This window comes from Camelus bactrianus, chromosome 22 (genome assembly GCF_048773025.1).
Source record: "Camelus bactrianus isolate YW-2024 breed Bactrian camel chromosome 22, ASM4877302v1, whole genome shotgun sequence".
NCBI lineage: Eukaryota > Metazoa > Chordata > Mammalia > Artiodactyla > Camelidae > Camelus > Camelus bactrianus.
Genome location: NC_133560.1, coordinates 26,012,042 through 26,029,982, shown reverse-complemented (window position 1 = coordinate 26,029,982; position 17,941 = coordinate 26,012,042). Strand labels below are relative to the sequence as shown.

The following is a 17,941-nucleotide window of genomic DNA, read 5'->3' as shown; positions in this document are numbered from 1 at the left end:
CCCTTTCCCGTCACAGGCACAGTTTCCGATCCCACAGGAGCCAGGAGGAACGCGGGGTGGAGAACAAGCCATTGCTTGGGGTCCCCGGGGTCGGCAGCCAGGTCGCCCGGGCAAACCCAACAGGAGCCAACCGGGGACCCGCATCACCGCCGCCCAGATTGCGCGGGCCATTATGATTGGCCTTGCCTTTCCGTCGGCGTGGCAGCGCTCTCTACTGCGCGCGCTCCCATTGGCTCAATCTCGAAGGCATCTTCCCGCAATTGGTCCTCTCGAAGGCCATCCCTGATTGGTCAAATTAGGCACTCTTCACTGGGTTTGATGGCACTCTCGGACAGTCTGCAGCCTAAAAGGGCGTGCAGAGACGAGAATAGATTTTGGTCTGTGACTCTCAGGTTGGGGGACCCGGGCGACCCTGCCCGCAGCGCCCTGGACCTGGCCGTCGGACCGCTGTCTGTGGTGCTGAAGCCTCACTCGAAGGTGCCCCTAGTGCTCTAGCGGGAATACCTCCTAGCGCCTGGTGGCCGCCCCTACAAAAACATGTACTTAACGCCCGCGCACCAAAGGAGACGCCATCCCCTATCGCCTGAGTGAAAGGCCAGGTCCCCGCTTGCAGAGAGAGCGCGACTCCAGAGGCCGACCAATCACGAGCCGGGGAAGCCAGTATTTACATGGCAGAATCGTCCACCATAAGTTTATGGGGTAGAAGAGGGCCCGATGGTTTCCCGGGGCTTTCAAGTCACCAGCGGGGTTTGCCTGGAACACTAAGCCCCAAACTTCTTCACCCTCTTTGGAGCACTGCTGAGTCTCCCTGCACTGTTAGGTGCCCATCCTCCCTAAGCGGGGTTTGAACCCTAGAGACACCTAGCCAGCTCAGAATCCACAGGATCCTGATTCCTTCTGCAGGCGGACTAGATTCCCAGCCACCTCCACATTCCTCCCTTGGTTTTAGGACTACACCTGATCCCCTCAAATCTGAGGACCCAGGCCTCTTCCCTTGAAGTCTTGATTCGTCCTCCCTCTCCAGTCCTGTCGGTAGACAGCACCTCCTGAAGGTACTACAATCGGGCCACCAATACCTCCTAGCGGTCTTTGCTCCTCCAACTCTGGGTACTGGAGAGAGGGGAACCCTTCCTGTCTTCCGAGCAGGAAGCCCGCCCAAGAAGGAGCGCCAACGCAGGAAGCAGAATCCGTGAGGGCAAAGGGGCGCGAATCTGGCAACCCGAGTCCCCAGGATGTGCTTTCTTGGGGTGCGGAGTGCTGGCCAGCGCGCGCTCGCTTCCACCTGCCGCGCCGTCGGGCGCCGCGAGGAGGCGGGGCTCAGTTGCCGCAGCCAATAAGCGACGCTGGCGCTGGCAGCTGCTGCTATAAAGGGCTGGGGGCGGCGGCGGCGCGGCCCAGAGCGCGGAGCGCGCAGCGCGGGCCGGAGGGAGGGAGGGAGGGCGGGCGAGGGGAGAGGACTAGACACCGGGGACCGGACAGGCCGGGCCGAGGGGCGGCGGCGAAAGGCAGAGCGCCGCGATCTCTGTCGGAAAGCGCAACCTCCCCGGGCCCCGCGGGGCCGCGCAGGGGGCGTTCTCAGTCCCGCGCCCGCTCCCTCTTTCCATCCCCTGCCACCCGCAGGCCACCCCGGGGCCCGGTTATCCGCGCGCGCGCACCCGGGCTCGGGCCCGTCCCCGGCCCTCGAGGGAGCCGCTGCCCTCAACGAGACCTTTGCAGCGGCCACACCAGAAGCCGCCTGGGCGGGACCCCAGCGTGAGCATCGAGCGCCCCCCAAGGAGTGCACGACCCCCGGAGCCGCCCTCAACACGGACCGCGCCCGCCGGGCACACAAGAATGGTCACTGTAGGTATTCCCCTGTCGCTGAGAGGGAACCTGGTCGGAGAAGGGTTAGGCACAGGCTCCGAGAAGATGGGGAGGGGGGGTAGGACCAGGCCTAGCTAGGCCCGGGGTGGGGGGGTAGGACCGAGCCTCGGGGCCAGAGAGTGGGCAGGGCCGCGCCCAGAGTCCTGAGGGTCGCTTGGAGTCTGGCTTGAGAGGCCTTAGGGAACCGAGCTGCGATTCGGGAGACATCCTACGGCGGCCTGGGGGCGGGATTGCCCCCCTTCAGCAGGCCTGATGGGGGAGGGGCCGCAGCGGCGGAGGATGCCTCCTCCATCCAGGCCCGGACCCAGCAGGCCTCCCAGGCAAACACAGGGCCCAATCACTGGTGCTGGGCCAGGACAAGGCGGCAAGGAGTCCCTGAGAGCCCCAGGGAAGGGGTGGCGTCGGATCGCGCGCCCTGGGCCTCGACCGCGCCCGGGAGCCGGGCGTCTCGTCCTCGAGTCCGTCGACCTTGCGGCAAGCGGGGAGGGGAGAGGAGGGGGCGCGCCCGGAGGCCCCGCGGGCCCGCCGCCACCGCCGCCGCGTCCCTTTGTTTCTCGGCGCTTCTTCGCGGGCCGTAGCCTCGCGCGGGCGCCTCAGGCTGCGGGGAGGGGGAGGGGAGAGGAGGGCCCGCCGAGGGGGGGTTGCTGCTCCGTCCCTGAGCCCCCGCCCCCCAGGGGATGGGGTAAGGAGCTCAGGCAGGTCCCCTAGCCCAGGTCCAGGCGCCCCACCCCGCCTGAGCCCTGGGCCGCGGGGTGACCTTGAGCGCGCCCGCCTGCCAGCCAGCCGGAGACACTCGCCCAGCTCCCGGTGCTTTCAGCAGCCACCGAGCTGGTCAGCTCCCGAGCGCGTGGCCACGCCCGGCCACGCCCTTCCTAACCACGCCCATGCCCCGCCCATCTAGGCCCCGCCCCGGGGCCCCAGGGGCCCGGCCTCGCCCGAGCCCTCGGATTTCCACTCGGCAGCCCGGGCGTGTCCCGGGGGCGGGGCTAGCCAATTCTAGCCCCACCTCGGCTCCGCCCCCGCCCCCGCCGCGCAACTCCGCTCCCCGCGCCGCCGAGCGTCCTTTGTCTGGTCCCGGCGCCCGGGCCTCCTTCTTAAGCTCTTTCTGTCTCTCTAGTCTCTGTGTGTATGTCTCTGTACGCTGTGTCTCTTTCTAGGCCTCTTTTTCGAGTAGAAGCGAGCATAGTGGCTGGGGGAATGCTCAGCACTCCCTCCATGCCTGGGCCTCTCCCCTGCTGGACCCTGGGACCCGCCCACCTGGTTCTAAGAAAGGAGGCCCAAGAGAGATCACCCTTTTCTGCTGTGTGATCTCTGGCCAGCCCCTTCCCCTCTCTGTGCCTTACGCTGCTCACCTAGATCCAGAAACTTGAGTGAGGCCTCCTGAGGACCGTTGGCACTCCCACAACAGTACAGCATCCGTTGCTGTGATCTGTACCCTCATTTGGAAAGGGAAGGTGATGCACAATGGTGAGGGGTGTGGTCAGAGGTCACACAAGGGCCTTGAAGCCCTCGGAGTCCTGGTCACTCTGATGGAGGGTGCTCAGGCAGAGACCCACTATGGGGACAGGCCAGAAGGAAGTGAGAGGGTGTATTGAGACAATGAGGGCCCTGCGTGGAGGGAGAAGGGCCCAGAAGTAGGATGCTCAGTTAGCACCACGTGGTGGCCTAGCCTTACCATGCATAGCCACTCAGTGCCCTATTGTCACCGGCACCCTGGCATCTGTCACCGTGACTAGGGCCAGGGGGCGCAGCTGGGGACCAAGGGGGTCTGACACAGCAAGTGACCTCAGGTGTGTTCACTGCACAATCCATGTCAGATGTATGTACGATGGTGCAAAAGAGTTGGAGAAAGAGAGAAAGGGAGGTGGAGATAGAGAAGGGTTCAGAGAGGAGAGATGGGGACAGAGAAGAAGAGAGAAACTGAGAGGAAAGAGGGAAAGAGAAACAGAAAGAGGGAGAGAACCAGAGGAAGAGTTGGAGAGAGTGGGAGGGAATATTCCTTTGCTGCAAGTCAGGGTCTGCCTCTCCATCTTTGATCTGCCTTCCTCACCTCTGACTTCATCTCTCCATCCGTGCCTTGGGACAGTCCTCAAAGGTCCCTGTGATCCCTGTGTCATCCCAGGACATGTATTTGCTGTGGGCTGAGGCAGGGCGGGTGTGGCCTCCACCAATCCGATCCCCATTAGCAGCTCAGCCGGCTCAGCCTTGGAGGAAATGCGACACTGATCCCTCTAAGCTCTGGCACAGATGGGAGGGAGATGGGGTGGTGGTGAGATTAGCAGACTGGGCCTCAAGATCCTGGGTTGGAACCCCCCCCCCAAGTCACCTCTTAATGCCATCCAACTTGAAGACAGCATTTGCGGTGGGTAGAGAACTAGTAACCCTGTAGATTCTGGGGTCATCAGATAAAGAGGTCAAACCCTAACACCATCACCACCACTTCACCTTGTCATCCTGGGCAAAGTCACAGATCCCTTTTACCCTCAATTTCTCCATCTGAGAAATGGAGATGATATCCACCTTTCAGTGTGGTTATGGGAAGGCAATGAAGACTGTACCTGTTCAGTGCCTGGTCCATAGGAATGCTTCCAAAGCTGGAATCCGGTGGTGCCCTGAAACAGTGGCTTGTGTACTGCTGATTGCTTTTTGAGCTCCCATAGCAGACATTATCAACCAATCACAGAGCTCTAGCTTGCTGAACAGGAATTCAGACTCCATCTCCTCATACATGAGGACTTCTGTGCCATAGCTTTAGTGGTGGGACAGAGGCCCAGAGAGGCAACGTGAGTGTCCGAGGACACACAGGGAGGAGGGTGGAGCCAGCAGCTGGCACATGGTGGCACCCAGTAAATATTTGTTGAATTGAATGAGTAGACTCTGCCAACAGAGTGGATTTAAATGTAGTGATGCCCAGGGTTTGGCATAGATTAGGTGTGCAACTTTGCTTTGCTTTGTTATTTTTATTATTATTATTATTATTATTATTATTATTATTATTATTATTATTATTATTATTATTATTATTAGCCTTTTCATTAAGAAAGTGAGCCCTGGAGTCTAAACCCTAGATCTGAATTCTTTGTTCACCAATTGCATGCTTCCCAACCTTGTGCAAATCCCTCCTCCTTCAGTGAGACTCAGTGTTCTCATCTGTTAAGTGGAGAAAAGAGTTCCATAACATTCAATGTTGGGAGAATTGCTTGGAAATTTTCACATAAAGAATTTTGTCTGGCACATAGCAGGCCCTCAATACATGGCCACATTATTAGAAAAGTGTCAATGTTACAAGACCAGGATGCAGATGTGTGGCGTTTACATTACTGCTTTACTTCAGGTGCCTGTGGCAGACATTGCTAATCGACCCAGTTTGTGTTCCTGGTGAGCCTGGACGTGGCTTCAGAATAGTCCTCCAGACAGCTTCCCCAGACAGCCACTCCAAGCCAACTGGAGATGCCAGGGAGTTGACCCTCTGTGTCATCCTTTAAATAAGAATAAATGGAGAGAAAGCAGAAGCCCAAAGAAGAGCTAAGATTGTCACAGCTATTAGGTGGCAGAGATGCCCCCAATGCATTGGCCAGTCATTAAAAACAGTCATTAAAAGCTCTGATGTCCAGCAAATCCAGGTTTGCAATCAAGTTCCCCATCTATATCACCCAATGTCTCTGAGATGTTTCCTCAGTTATAAAATGGAGATTGTGTTGCCATCTTTCAAAATTGTTGGGAAAAATAAGTGAAATCATTCCTTGAAGCACTTCACATGGTTCCTGACCTAACATGACAGGTGTTGATGGAGTGAGATGATTACTAATAGCAGTATTGTGAGGCAGGGCTGGTGGACATGACAAACCTGCTTCCACTTCCCAGGACTGTGCCTCTGGCAGACATGGCTAGCCGATCCCAGAATGCTTTCCAGCTGCACCCACAATTGGTTTTAAATTATTCCCTGGTCGCTTTGCCAGTAAATTGGCGTTTGCAGCAAAGTGGAGCAGAGGTCCAGAAACATTAAGTAGCATATTTGAGAACACACAGCTGGGAAATGTTACAGTCAGCACTAGTCTTGGTTGGCAGTGGAAGTTGGAAATACAGACTCTGAATCAGAAATGCTCGTGTACAAATACCTGTTTCACCATTTATAGGCTGCATAGTCTCTGAACCTCACTTTCTTCATCTGTTGTCTTAGTCAGCTCAGGCTGACTGAAATACCATAAACGGGGTAGTTTAAACAGCAGACATTTATTTCTCATAGTTCTGGAGGCTGGGAAGTCCAAGATCAAGGTGTGGGCTGATTTGGTTCCTGGTGAGGGCCGGCTTCCTGGTTTGCAGACAGCTGTGTTATCACTGAGTTCTCACATGGTGGAGAGAGAGATCTCTCTCCTGTCTCTTTTTATAAAGCACCACCCTCATGACATAACTACCTCCCAAAGGCCCCACCTCCAAATACCATCACTTTGGGGCTTAAGGCTTCAGCATATGAATTTGGAAAGACACAAGCATTTAGCCCATAGCATCTGTTAAGCAGAGGGAATAAAACTCTCCCCTTTCAGACCTGTGAATAAGATAAGAATTGCCTGTAGAGGGCTTTGCACTGTGCCTGGCACACAGTATGCCCAATATTTGGGAACAATTCTGGTATTGTTTTGTGGGCCAGGGGTGGCTGAGAGGATGTGTACCTGCTGACTCTTTATAAAAATTCTGTGGCCACAACAGACATTGCTAATCAATCACAGTGGTCTTTCCTGCTGAAACAGCATGGCTTTAAATCCTTAATTCATCCCTCTAGGAAGATAAAACCCAATTTGGGTTTTCAGGTGAGGGCAACCTGTTCACCTGCTGTGCCGTAAGAGAATACCTAAGAAAATGCTCCTTTCTGTGCCCATGATAGACAATACAAAGCACTCCCAGCATTGTTTTTGTCTGAGCCCAGATGAGGCTTTAAAATTCTTCTCTACATGGCCTTTAAGATAGCCATTACTAACTGTTTTGAGTTTTCACCAAAGTGAACCAGAGGCCCCAAGATGGCGAAGAGCGTATCTAAGGGCACACATCAAGGAGTTGTCAGAACTGGTACCTGCCTCATTGACTGGCATAGTCAAAGAATAGTAGGGTGGTCTTCAGTTCTAGACAGGTCTGCATTTGTGTTTCAGTGCCACCACTGATATGCTGTGTGACTTCAACAAGTTCCTTGACATCTCTGAGCCTCAGATTCCTCATTTGTCATAGAATAATTAACTTGTACCACAGCCCTCATGTGAATTAAATTTTTAAATAGCATATCTTCCTGAACATAGAGGATAAAAATCATTAACAAAGAACCAACAAAAAATTTGGCAAATCAAATCCGACAATGTATATAAACAAAACTGCAACATGACCAAGTTTAGTTTCTGAGGAAAGTTAACTTAATATTGGAAAGTTAATTAATGTAATTCATAACATTAACATATTAAAGCAAAAAATCATTTCAATAGATGTAGAAAAAGTATTCAGTAAGATTCAGTATCCAGAGGGGGTGGGTATAGCTCAGTGGTAGAGGGCCTGCTTAGCATGCACAAAGTCCTGGGTTCAATCTTCAGTACCTCCATTTGAAAAATCAATACCTATTCTTAAAAAATATATCCTACTATCCTTATTAGGATACTAGGGAAAAATTAAACATTCTTAACTTGATAAAGCCCATCTACAAAATATAGTAAAGTTCATATTTAGCTGGGAAATGTTTAAAACATTTCCTTTAATGTCAAGAATAAAGAAGCCACTATCACGCGGTAGCCCCTGCAATAAGACAAGAAAAATAACACGTGTAGATTGGCGATAAATAAAATTGTCATTATTTGCAGGTGTTATTATGTTATACACAAAAAACCCCGAATATCTCAGTGGAAAAACTGAGGGTAAATGCCTAGTGGGAAAATTATGCATGAAACAAAAGAAATATTATCACATTTGGGGTAGAAATTACCTTTGGTGGAAGGAGGGAAGTTCATGGTCAGGGATGTGATTGTGAGGGCTTTGAAGCTAATAAAAATGCTTTAATTTTTATTCTGAAGACAAAAGTATTCATTTCGTTATTCTAAAAATGCAGATTTATTTTAGACAAACAGACACGCATACATGCAAATGGGCGTAAATGGACTTTTTTCACAGTAAAATCACATGTAAAGTGCTTTGCCTAGTGTTCCAGGAGTGGAAGGAACTATTGTAATAATACCTTATCCCCTCCACATGTTCAAGCCCCTGTCAGACATGACTGATCTACCACCTCCTCACTCCCACTGGTCCCTGGTGTGGGGACTGGGCCGTGAGCGGGTGCGGCCTGTTGTCTCCAGCAGATACTCGGGGCCATGGAGTCTCAGGTGGCGGGGGGCCCGGCCGGCCCGGCCCTGCCCAACGGGCCACTCCTTGGTACAAATGGAGCCACTGATGACAGCAAGACCAACCTCATCGTCAACTATCTGCCCCAGAACATGACCCAGGACGAGTTCAAGAGTCTCTTTGGCAGCATTGGCGACATCGAGTCCTGCAAGTTGGTTCGGGACAAGATCACAGGTGTGGTTGCTCGCAGGTGGGGGTAGGGGTAGGGGACAGAGGTGGTAGCCTCAGGAGTACAGGTGTGGTGTGGAGACAGGTGTGACCCAGGTGGGAGGTGATGGGAGCAGGTGGGACCCTGGGAGATCTGAGGTGTCCTGGGGACAGGGTAGTACTCTGAGGGAACAGATAAGGGTGGAGTCTTGGTTCTCATAACCATGAGGGGGGTGGTCAGCCTCTCAGGCCTGGGTGTGGGAGGACACTGGCAAGTACAGGGAGGTCATCGTCCTGGTCCTGCCTACAGGACAGAGCCTTGGCTACGGGTTTGTGAACTACTCTGACCCCAACGATGCAGACAAAGCGATCAACACCCTCAACGGCCTCAAACTGCAGACGAAGACCATCAAGGTCAGCGCCCTCATTCCCCGCTGATGCCCATCCCGTTGACCACCCATCCCAGCTGAGCCCATTTCCCCTTTATTACCACCCACCTGGACTGCCCCCTTCACTGCCACCCAGACACCCATTCCCCCAACAGCCACCCATCCTCCATGGCTCATCCCCTAAGGGGTTCAAATCACTCTCCAAAGGCTTTCTGGCTGGGGCCCCAGTTGTGAGGCCAATGGCTCTGCCTCTCTGAACCCCAGTTTCTTCACTTGTCAGTGGGGAGACAATCAACCCCACATTCTCTGGCAACTCAAGGAGTCAGCCAGGCAGTAGGAGAGAGTGACCAGGGTCCGGTGGGCAGCCCCTGCCCTGCCTTTGTCATGGAAATGGGGGAGGTGTGGGGGCCCATCTGCCATCTGGAGCCTAACTAGGGTCTGGGAGGGCAGGATTAGGGGTGGGCCCCTCCCCCACCTTTGTGCAGAGCCCCTCCCCCCACGACCTCCCCTCTCAGCAGCTGCAGCTGGGACCCTGCAAGCCCAGGTTCCCTGGGGGGGAATCACCATGGAAACCCCTCTCTAGGCTCTCCTGGGGGTGTCTGGGCTCCACCCCGCAAATCTGCTCCTGAACCCTAGGGGAGGCTGGGCTGGGGCGGGGCACCCATCTGGCCCCCAGTTCTCCATAACAGGTGCAGGAACGTCTTCCTCTCCCTGATGGGGGGGCCAATGAGGCTGTGACCTGATGGGTCCCTTCATGGCCAACTAGACCCAGGAGCCCTTGGGCTGTGAGTGTGGACCTAGTGATGAACCGTATGGCCCAGAGGGCCACTGTATGATGTGCGAGTGTACGTGGAGGGGGGACCCCATAGCTATGTGGGTGGCTTTCAGTCATGTGGGTGGCTTTCAGTCATGTGGGTCTGGCTGTTATTGACTCTGGATGTGTCACTATGTGTCTGTGATACGGTGTTTATGTGACAGGTGCTTTGTGACACACTGCAACTCCAGCTGTGACCAGGTGTGGTTGTGTGGGTGTGTCTGGCTGTGCCCCTTCGGGGTGAAACGTGTGTGACACTGAGGGCTTGTGCGGTGGTGTGACAGCTGTGTGATTCTGCAACTCTTCCTGGAATTCCCCAAGACTCCCAGGGTCACCATCAATGTGGCAGTGGCCTTGTGTCACTACTGCTGGCATAGTCACTGTGGCTGTGCAGCGGGTAGCACAGTGTGGCCCTCTGTGTGTGTGTGTCTGTCTGCCCAGGTGGCCGTGTTGTGTGGTTGGCCCTGATTGGGTGTTTCAGCAGATTCTGCCCAAAATATTTCCACCCGTTGTGTGCTAGGACCCATCCTGTGAGGGTGGTGTGGGAGGACCGATACCCAGACGAGGGACCTGGGTCAGCCCACACCATGGAAGGATGGGAAAGACCCCTGAAGACCTACTCTGTGCCTCAGGTGACCCCTGACCCCAAACACCCATCCTGGAGCTCAGCCTCCCTTCCCCTCTCCCCCAGCCCCAATCCATCGACAAGTCCTCACCCCTAAAAACTCACAGCCCTATGGGGCAGGGGAGAGTGGAAATCGTCAAATCCATGACCATGAGTTTTACTGTTCTAGAAATAATAACAGCTGTGGTGTTTTGTCTTTTTATTCCGGAGGACCCCAGGTGCGCACGATTGCATCAATTAGAATCCCCCCTCCCCCCACCCAGTGAGCACCCTCACCCCCATCTGCCTTTGGCCCAATTTATTAATTTTGTTAGTTTTTTAATTCATTATTTCTAATGAAGTAATATCCTCTTACAACTCCAGACCCTCACGACCGGACTGTCCCAAACAAAAGCCAGACCCTTGACCATGACCCCTATCTACCCAGAGGTAAACTTAGAAGTAAGAGAAAATAGACATCCCCAGAAAGAAGGGGGAAAAGAGCCTATCCCCGCACTGACCTGCCAGCTGTCAGTCACTCTGTTGGCATCTGGGTCCCCAAACCATGTTTCCAGGACATCACTAACCACACAATGAGATGGGGTCACACTATACTTGCTGCTCTGTAAATGGACTTTTCTTTCCCCCACTTCACAATACTCGCCACTGTTTTGAGGGAATAAATATACACGTCCACCATTTTTTAAACAGCTGCAGAGAGTTTCATTGTTGGGCTGGACCACAGTTAATGACATGAATCGAAAGATCGTAATAATACGTGTCTAATTCACAACTAAGAGAAGTGCTTTGAGAGGGGAACTGGGGGTAAGGGCAGAGGACCAAATTCAGACAGGAGAGCACAGGGAGGGTATTTCAACTAAGACCTGGAGAAGAAAGGCAGGGAAGAGCATTTCAAGAACAGGGAACAGCAAGTGCCAAGGCCCTGAGGCTGGAGTACACCTAGTATGTTTAGGGAACATGGAGGAGGCCCATGGCTGGACAAGAGATACTGAGAGGGCCACTGGGCAGAAATGAGGGCAGCGAGGTGATGGAGCAAGTTGTGCAGGGCCTTGTGGGCCATGGGAAGCACTTTAACTCTGAGGAAGGTGGGAGCCACAGAGGTTCTAAGCAGAGTGGGGATGTGACCTGGCTCAGATGAGCACAGGCGCCTTCTGACTGCTGTTGTAGGAGGGGACCACAGCCTGTCGGGGGCAAGGGTGGCCAAGTAGACCAGGGCAGAGACTGCTGCACTCACTGGTCTGGGTGAGCAATTGTAGGGCAGTGGATGGGGAAAGATGTGTATGGATCCTGGATGATGAGGAACGTGGAGTCCATAAGATGGATGGTGGTTGGATGTGGGAGTGATAGACTGAGACATCAAGGACAACCCAAGGCTGGGAACCTGAGCACCCAGGAGGACCCAATTGCCATTACTGAGTTAGAGCAAGTTGGGGTGCTGAGTGTGACCCCCCCCATGAAGGCTTCTTGTGGGACACTTGGAGGCAAGGGTCACACAAATGTGCAACTCAGGGGCCAGGCCCATGCTGAGGACAGATAGTTGGGGGTCTCAGGGTTGAGCTGGGGGATTAAGGATCTGAGTGACCCTGAGGGGCCCGGTGTAGTCGGGAAGAGAAGGGGCCAGCATCCCAGGTTCACTTTCCAAAGGGGTGAGACCTGTTAACGTTGATGGAGAACATGAGTTAGGGGTGTGAGGGGTCATGGGGCCCCCAGGGAGACATGTGGCCCCAGGGGCACAGCTCCTTTGACCTCCTCGGGCGGTGGGTCCCTCTGACCACTCTTCAGGCCCAGCCACATTATCTTCATCTCAGTCATGCCCCCCTCACCAAGCCCTGGTCGACCCTACCTACCTCCCAAGGTGACTACTCACAGTATTTGCTGAGTAAACGGATGAGGGATTTCGGTTGCTCAGTGGTGGTTTGGATGTGGCCTCACTCTCCCCATCTGGGAAATGGGTCTTGCCCTCACCCCTGTTCGCCTGACCCCCTCCCCCAGGTATCCTATGCCAGACCCAGCTCTGCCTCCATCCGGGATGCGAACCTGTACGTAAGCGGGCTCCCCAAGACCATGAGCCAGAAAGAGATGGAGCAGCTCTTCTCCCAATACGGTCGCATCATCACTTCTCGCATCCTGGTGGACCAGGTCACAGGTCAGGCTGCCCAGGAGGGCGCACCTGGCTGGGAAGCTGGGCAGAGGCACAGAGATGGGACCAGAGTGGAGAAACAGGGAAAAGTGGCGGGGAGGGGGAGGGATCACACAGGAAGGGGCGGGATCTCCATGACACCCTCGCGCCCGGCAGGTGTCTCTCGGGGTGTGGGATTCATCCGCTTTGACAAGAGGATCGAGGCCGAGGAGGCCATCAAAGGACTGAACGGGCAGAAACCGCTGGGCGCGGCCGAGCCCATCACAGTCAAGTTTGCCAACAACCCGAGTCAGAAGACCGGGCAGGCCCTGCTCACTCACCTCTACCAGTCCTCCGCCCGGCGCTATGCAGGCCCCCTGCACCATCAGACACAGCGCTTCCGGTGAGCCCCCTGCCGCTCCCTTCCCCTCAGGCTTACAGCTGCCCTCTCCCAACCCCATTTCTGCAGGGTGGAAAAACACCAGGACACTCAGGGGCTGCTGAGGGCAGCAAAGAGGAAATGTGGGGGCCTGTCAGGGCCTGAGGTCTGGCCCTTGTATACAGCAGGTGCTCAATGTGTGCAGGCCACACCAAGTGGCATTACTGGCGTCAAGAGTTTTAGAATCACCTGATCGGATCGGCTCTGACTGGCCCCACCTCCGCCTCAGTCACCTGCAGGCCAGGCACCCTTCCTTATTCTGCACAGCAACCGGGTCAGAGGCGTTGTCAGTTGCCTGGCCCTGACACTGCGGAGGGGAGGCTCCAAACTTTCCTTCTGGGGACCCAAACCCTGCCTGGGGGGAGAAGGGCAGGCGATCCAGGCTGGGTGGCCAGGAGGGGGAAGACGAGGACTCCAGTGCAGGCCGGGCAACAGCCGGGCAGGCGAGAGGCAGTGCCCGAGTGACTGCGGTTCCGTGCCAGGCAGTGTCCAGCCGGGCGGGGAGCGGGCAGGCAGGCAGGCGGGGGCAGGGCTGATGCTGCTGGACTGCTGGGTGGGGGTGGGGAGGGCAGGCTGGCTGCCCGTCGTCACAGCCGAGGGGCGTGCCCAGAAGCCACCAGTGACCACCCCTTCTGTCTCCACAGGCTGGACAATTTGCTCAACATGGCCTATGGAGTCAAGAGGTAATAGTGCCCCCGCCCCGCTGCCCCCAGCCCCTCTCCCTTCCTCGCTGGACTCTTGCCCTGATGGACCCCTCCCCCACTTCACCCCTAGACTGCCTCTGTCTTGGAGTAGTGCGGCCATTAAGAGATTTGGGGGCCCTTGAGCCTAGAAAGAGCTACTACAAAACTGGACCTGCGAGGCTTGTCTGGCCCTCTCTAGCTCATGGAAAGGCAGGCAGTGTTGCCCAGGTCACAGCTGTGCCCCACTGGCCCCGCTGTTGCTAACCTTTACTGAGGGTCACAGAATGCCCCCTTCCACCTGGTAGTCAGGGATGAACCTTGAGGCCCCCACGATGTTATCCATGCCCCTGACTCTGTGGCGGTCCCCGTGTTAATAGCGTCAAGAGCTGTTGAGCATGTGCTGAGTGCCAGGCGCTTGGCTTGGGGCTGGGGACACAACGTGGCCCAGCCAGAGTTGGTCCCTGATGGAGATGGAATGATTCTGAGCATGGTGCTTGGCACACAGTACGCACGTGCTTAGTAAAAAGCAGCCGCTCTTATGAGATAGCTATGAATAGTGATCGGGCTATGAAGGGGGCAGGAGACGGGGTGATGGGGACCCAGCGGAGACATCACTCAGTAGACAGGAGCAGAGCGGAATTAGAGTTCCTGGCAACAGGGACGGCTTGTGCAAACAAATAATGCTAGAAGGAAGTGGACAGGGTGGGCTTCCACCTGGCAGGGTGGCCAGCGGGGCAGGTGGGGCAGCATTGCCAAGGGCGGGGTCAGGGTGGGGTCCTAGTTAGGGCGAGGGCAGGAGTTGGGTAGGTAGGAAGAGGTGCCCAGGGGAGGGTGGTGGTCAGGGGTGGGGAAGGGGTCAGGGACAACAGTGCTGAGGACCAGGCAGGGTCCAAGGTCATAGGGTCAGGGGGTGGATCGGGGGTCAGGGCAGGCTCATGAGTGAGTACCTAACGTTCAGGGAGGGTCAGAGGTCAGGACAGGATGGAGATTGGAGGCTGGAGTCTCAGTGGCTCAGAATGTAGAGTTTAAAGTAGGGTCACAGAGGGAAGTCACAGGGCCGTGGCAGGGTCAGGACAATGCAGGGGTCACACACAAGGTCCCAAGGTCACAGCACAGTTGGAGGTCATGACCAGGTCGGGGGCATGCCGGGGGTCAGGGCAGAGCCCGCGTGACCCCCAAAGTAGTCCCCTGTCGCTCATCGCCAGGTTCTCACCCATCGCCATTGATGGCATGAGCGGCCTGGCGGGCGTGGGCCTGTCGGGGGGCGCGGCGGGCGCAGGCTGGTGCATCTTCGTGTACAACCTGTCTCCGGAGGCTGATGAGAGTGTGCTGTGGCAGCTGTTCGGGCCCTTCGGGGCGGTCACCAATGTCAAGGTCATCCGTGACTTCACCACCAACAAGTGCAAGGGCTTCGGCTTCGTCACCATGACCAACTACGATGAGGCGGCCATGGCCATCGCCAGCCTCAACGGCTACCGCCTGGGCGAGCGCGTGCTGCAGGTGTCCTTCAAGACCAGCAAACAGCACAAGGCCTGAGCCGCCGCCGCCCTCCCCACCCTCCCCGGGCAGCAGAGACAGAGAGAGAGAGAGAGAGAGAGGGGCCCGAGAGAGACAGCGCAGCAGACCACGGACGGCACGAGGGCCCCGTGTCCCTGCGGAAGCCACAGGGTGAGCACTCGGTGGGAGGGTCTGCAGGGAGTGGGGGGTACCTGGGGGTCCCCCACCCCATCCTTCTGCCTCCCCTCGCACCCCCCCCTCAGGCTGGGCTGTTCACTCTCTCGTCTTGGTTTTGTTCATGGCGAAGGTTTTTTGTTTCCTTTTTTGGCTAAAACGAAAGCAGAGATGTGCCCCCAGCCACCTTCAACCACCCTCCATGGATGGCTTGGGGGGGCACTGGGGGTGCCCTCCCAGGCCCCCTTGCCCAGGTCTCCCCAACACCTTGGTGAGCCTGAGGGGGTGGGAACAGGTTTAAAAATCCCCAAAAAAGCTAAACGTGAGAGGGGTGTGGGCATCCCTGGCCCAGAGCCCCTGGGCGGAGTGTGAGGAGCAGGGGGAGGGGCTGGAAGCAGAAACAAAATGAAAAAAAAAGGGGGGGTGGGAGGGGAAGAAAAACTCTATTTTTGTAAAAAGGGAAAAAAGACCTCGTGGAGAATTTTTACTGGGGATTCTTGAACTTGAAAAAAAAAACACAAAAAAAAGACAAAAAAAAAAAAAAGAAAATATTTTGGCAGGTTATGTTTACCAACTGGGGCAGGCACGGGGAGCAGGGCTGAGAGGCTGGGGGGGTCCACAGGGCTACACAGAGATACAGCCACGCAAAGACATGCCGGGGCACACACACAAACACATACACACCCCATGGACACATAACAGCACAGACAGACCCAGAGACACGCCTCAGGAACTTGATGGCCCAACTCAGACATGTAGACAGACTTGTAGGTAAACAGAAGACCGAAGTGTGGGGCTACATAAATATGGCCACGGTGAACATGGACGTGGGCAAATGTGGCCACAATCAGCGTGGACACAGGTGATTGTGGCCAGGGACAAACGTGGGCACATGCATGCGGGGACATGGGGATAGCTCCACACGTGCACGTGGCCACGTGAAAGTGGAGGCAGATTCATCTGGACACAAATCTAGACACCCAGTCGTGGAGAATCCGAGATGTAACACCCACACGGACCCACAGCGTCCCTCAGGCCCAGGGGAGAGGTCCCCGCCCAGACCCCAGCCCAGTCTGCGGCCCACTTCCTCCAGTGAGGCTGGTGAGCCCCTCCTCCTGGCACTCAGCCCCACTCGCTCCCTGCCCCAGGTTCTCTGCAGAGCTCTCTCCTGGCTCCTCAGTGGTCCCTGCCGCCCTCGAACACAGGCGTGCGCACACAGCGTCCATGCATCCAGACACACGATACCTCGTTCCCCTTTTGGCGTCATGGTGGGCCGGAGGCAGCCCCCCCAACACTTGAGGCCAAAGGACCCCCGTCCCTGGGGCTGAGCCTCCCTGGGCCAAGGCCCTGGCCCACAAGGCCGAGAGGGAGGCCAGGCCCTGAGCCTCCACGCGCCAGGGCCTCCCCAGCAGCAAGCACCCTTCACTCCCTGCCAGGCCCGGGGTGGACGGGCCCAGGGGCCCAGCCCCAAGTTCCCTTCCCGTCCACTCGTCATCCTCTTTCAGTTTGTTGGGTTTTTCCGTCTTTCCAGATCAGTGAGGGCAGTGGACGCAGCCTCCATCCTGAGCCCCAGCCTTGGCTTCTGTCTGGACTTTCCATTCCCCTAGTTTTCATTCTTTGTTAAAAAAAAAAAAAATCCAACAGAAGCCAAAGGCTGGAGCCCTGGGAGCCCTCGCAGCAACCCCACCCTCCGCCCCCCACCGTGGGCCCAGTCAGAGCTAAGAATTGCAAACCCCAGTTTCAGCCTCAGTTGCCCTCCCTCTGGTGTCCCTGCGTTTGGTGTCCGGCCATGGCCCCATCTGACTGCCCAGCTCTCTCTCCCCCACCCCTCCCGGTGTTGTTATTAAACGTCTGTGGAGCTTCTGCTGCAAGGAACAAAAAGAAAAAAAATCAAAAAAGCGACAAAAAACACAAACAGAAGAGAAAAAAAGCGACAAAAAAAAAAGGAAGAGAGAAAAAAAAAACCCACACACACAGAAGAGATTAAAAAAAAAAAAAAGGAAAAAAAACAGACATAAACTGGCACCAGTTAACTTTCTTGTACTTTTTTGCCGAATTGAGCTTCTTGTAGTTTTAACTTATTGCTATGTTAACTATTTATCCTCCTTGTTACCTGTAAGGACATTTGTGTATATTTCTGTTCCTTCATCCAGTTTGCAAGTTTAAAGGAACCACGATGTTCTCTTTGTTTCTTTAAGTTTTGCCGATACGTGGTTATGCCTAATTTATTTATAAAAGGGGAAGTGGAATCATTAAAGTAATAATAATTATTAATAACAGTAATGAAAGCCGAGCGGCGCCCGGGGGGGCATTGTGCTCTGTGGGGCGGTCCCCGCGGCCAGCGACGTCCGGGATCTTAATGGGATTATTTTTGCTCGTCTTGAGAATTTTTTCAGTCCTATTTAGCTGGTGAAACCCTAGCTTGTTCTTGATACACGAACCTATTTATTCTTGTGGTTTTTAAGTCCTCCCTGACCTCCCCGCTCCCCTCCAGCAGGGCAGGCCCCCCAGTGGGCCCATCCCTCTCCCTCTGCTGTTTCCTTGGGGCTTTCTCCCCTCTGCCCTCCGCACGCGGGGACACGTGTCCGCACGTGGGCAGCGTGGCGGAGGCGTCTGTGAGCAATAAGGGCTGGGTTTGTCCCCCACCCTGGGGGCAGCCGGGCTCTGGAGAGGGGGCACCTCCCCACACCCTCTCACTGAGGCCTGGGCCCCCCGCAACCCCCCAGACTGAGAGGGGACTTCTTTTTCTAAAACACAGAACTCAGCCCAGCCAGCCAGGCCCCCTTCCTGGAGGCCAGCCCCTCACCCCGGGGGAGGGG

General features: G+C 55.6%; 1 protein-coding gene across 2 annotated transcripts; it reads left to right on the top strand.

Moving 5' to 3' along the window:
* Nucleotides 1-1,456: 1,456 nt before the first annotated feature.
* On the top strand, nucleotides 1,457-15,515 carry ELAVL3 (ELAV like RNA binding protein 3). Of its 2 annotated transcripts, none has more exons than XM_074350830.1 (7): nucleotides 1,457-1,842; nucleotides 8,190-8,409; nucleotides 8,693-8,796; nucleotides 12,203-12,356; nucleotides 12,507-12,732; nucleotides 13,413-13,451; nucleotides 14,657-15,515. In XM_074350830.1, exons 1-7 carry the CDS (start codon nucleotides 1,834-1,836, stop codon nucleotides 14,985-14,987), a joined length of 1,083 nt encoding a protein of 360 aa, XP_074206931.1. In that variant the 5' UTR covers nucleotides 1,457-1,833; the 3' UTR covers nucleotides 14,988-15,515. The 2 variants fall into 2 exon arrangements, with proteins under 2 accessions (XP_074206931.1, XP_074206930.1); XM_074350829.1 differs by having other exon boundaries at nucleotides 14,636-15,515.
* The last annotated feature ends 2,426 nt before the right edge of the window (nucleotides 15,516-17,941 follow it).

Coding starts and splice junctions, on each gene's coding strand:
- ELAVL3 (XM_074350829.1), top strand. Junction 8,797..12,202: donor TGCAGACGAAGACCATCAAG/GTCAGCGCCCTC, acceptor CCCCTCCCCCAG/GTATCCTATGCCAGACCCAG. Junction 13,452..14,635: donor ATGGCCTATGGAGTCAAGAG/GTAATAGTGCCC, acceptor CCCCCAAAGTAG/TCCCCTGTCGCTCATCGCCA.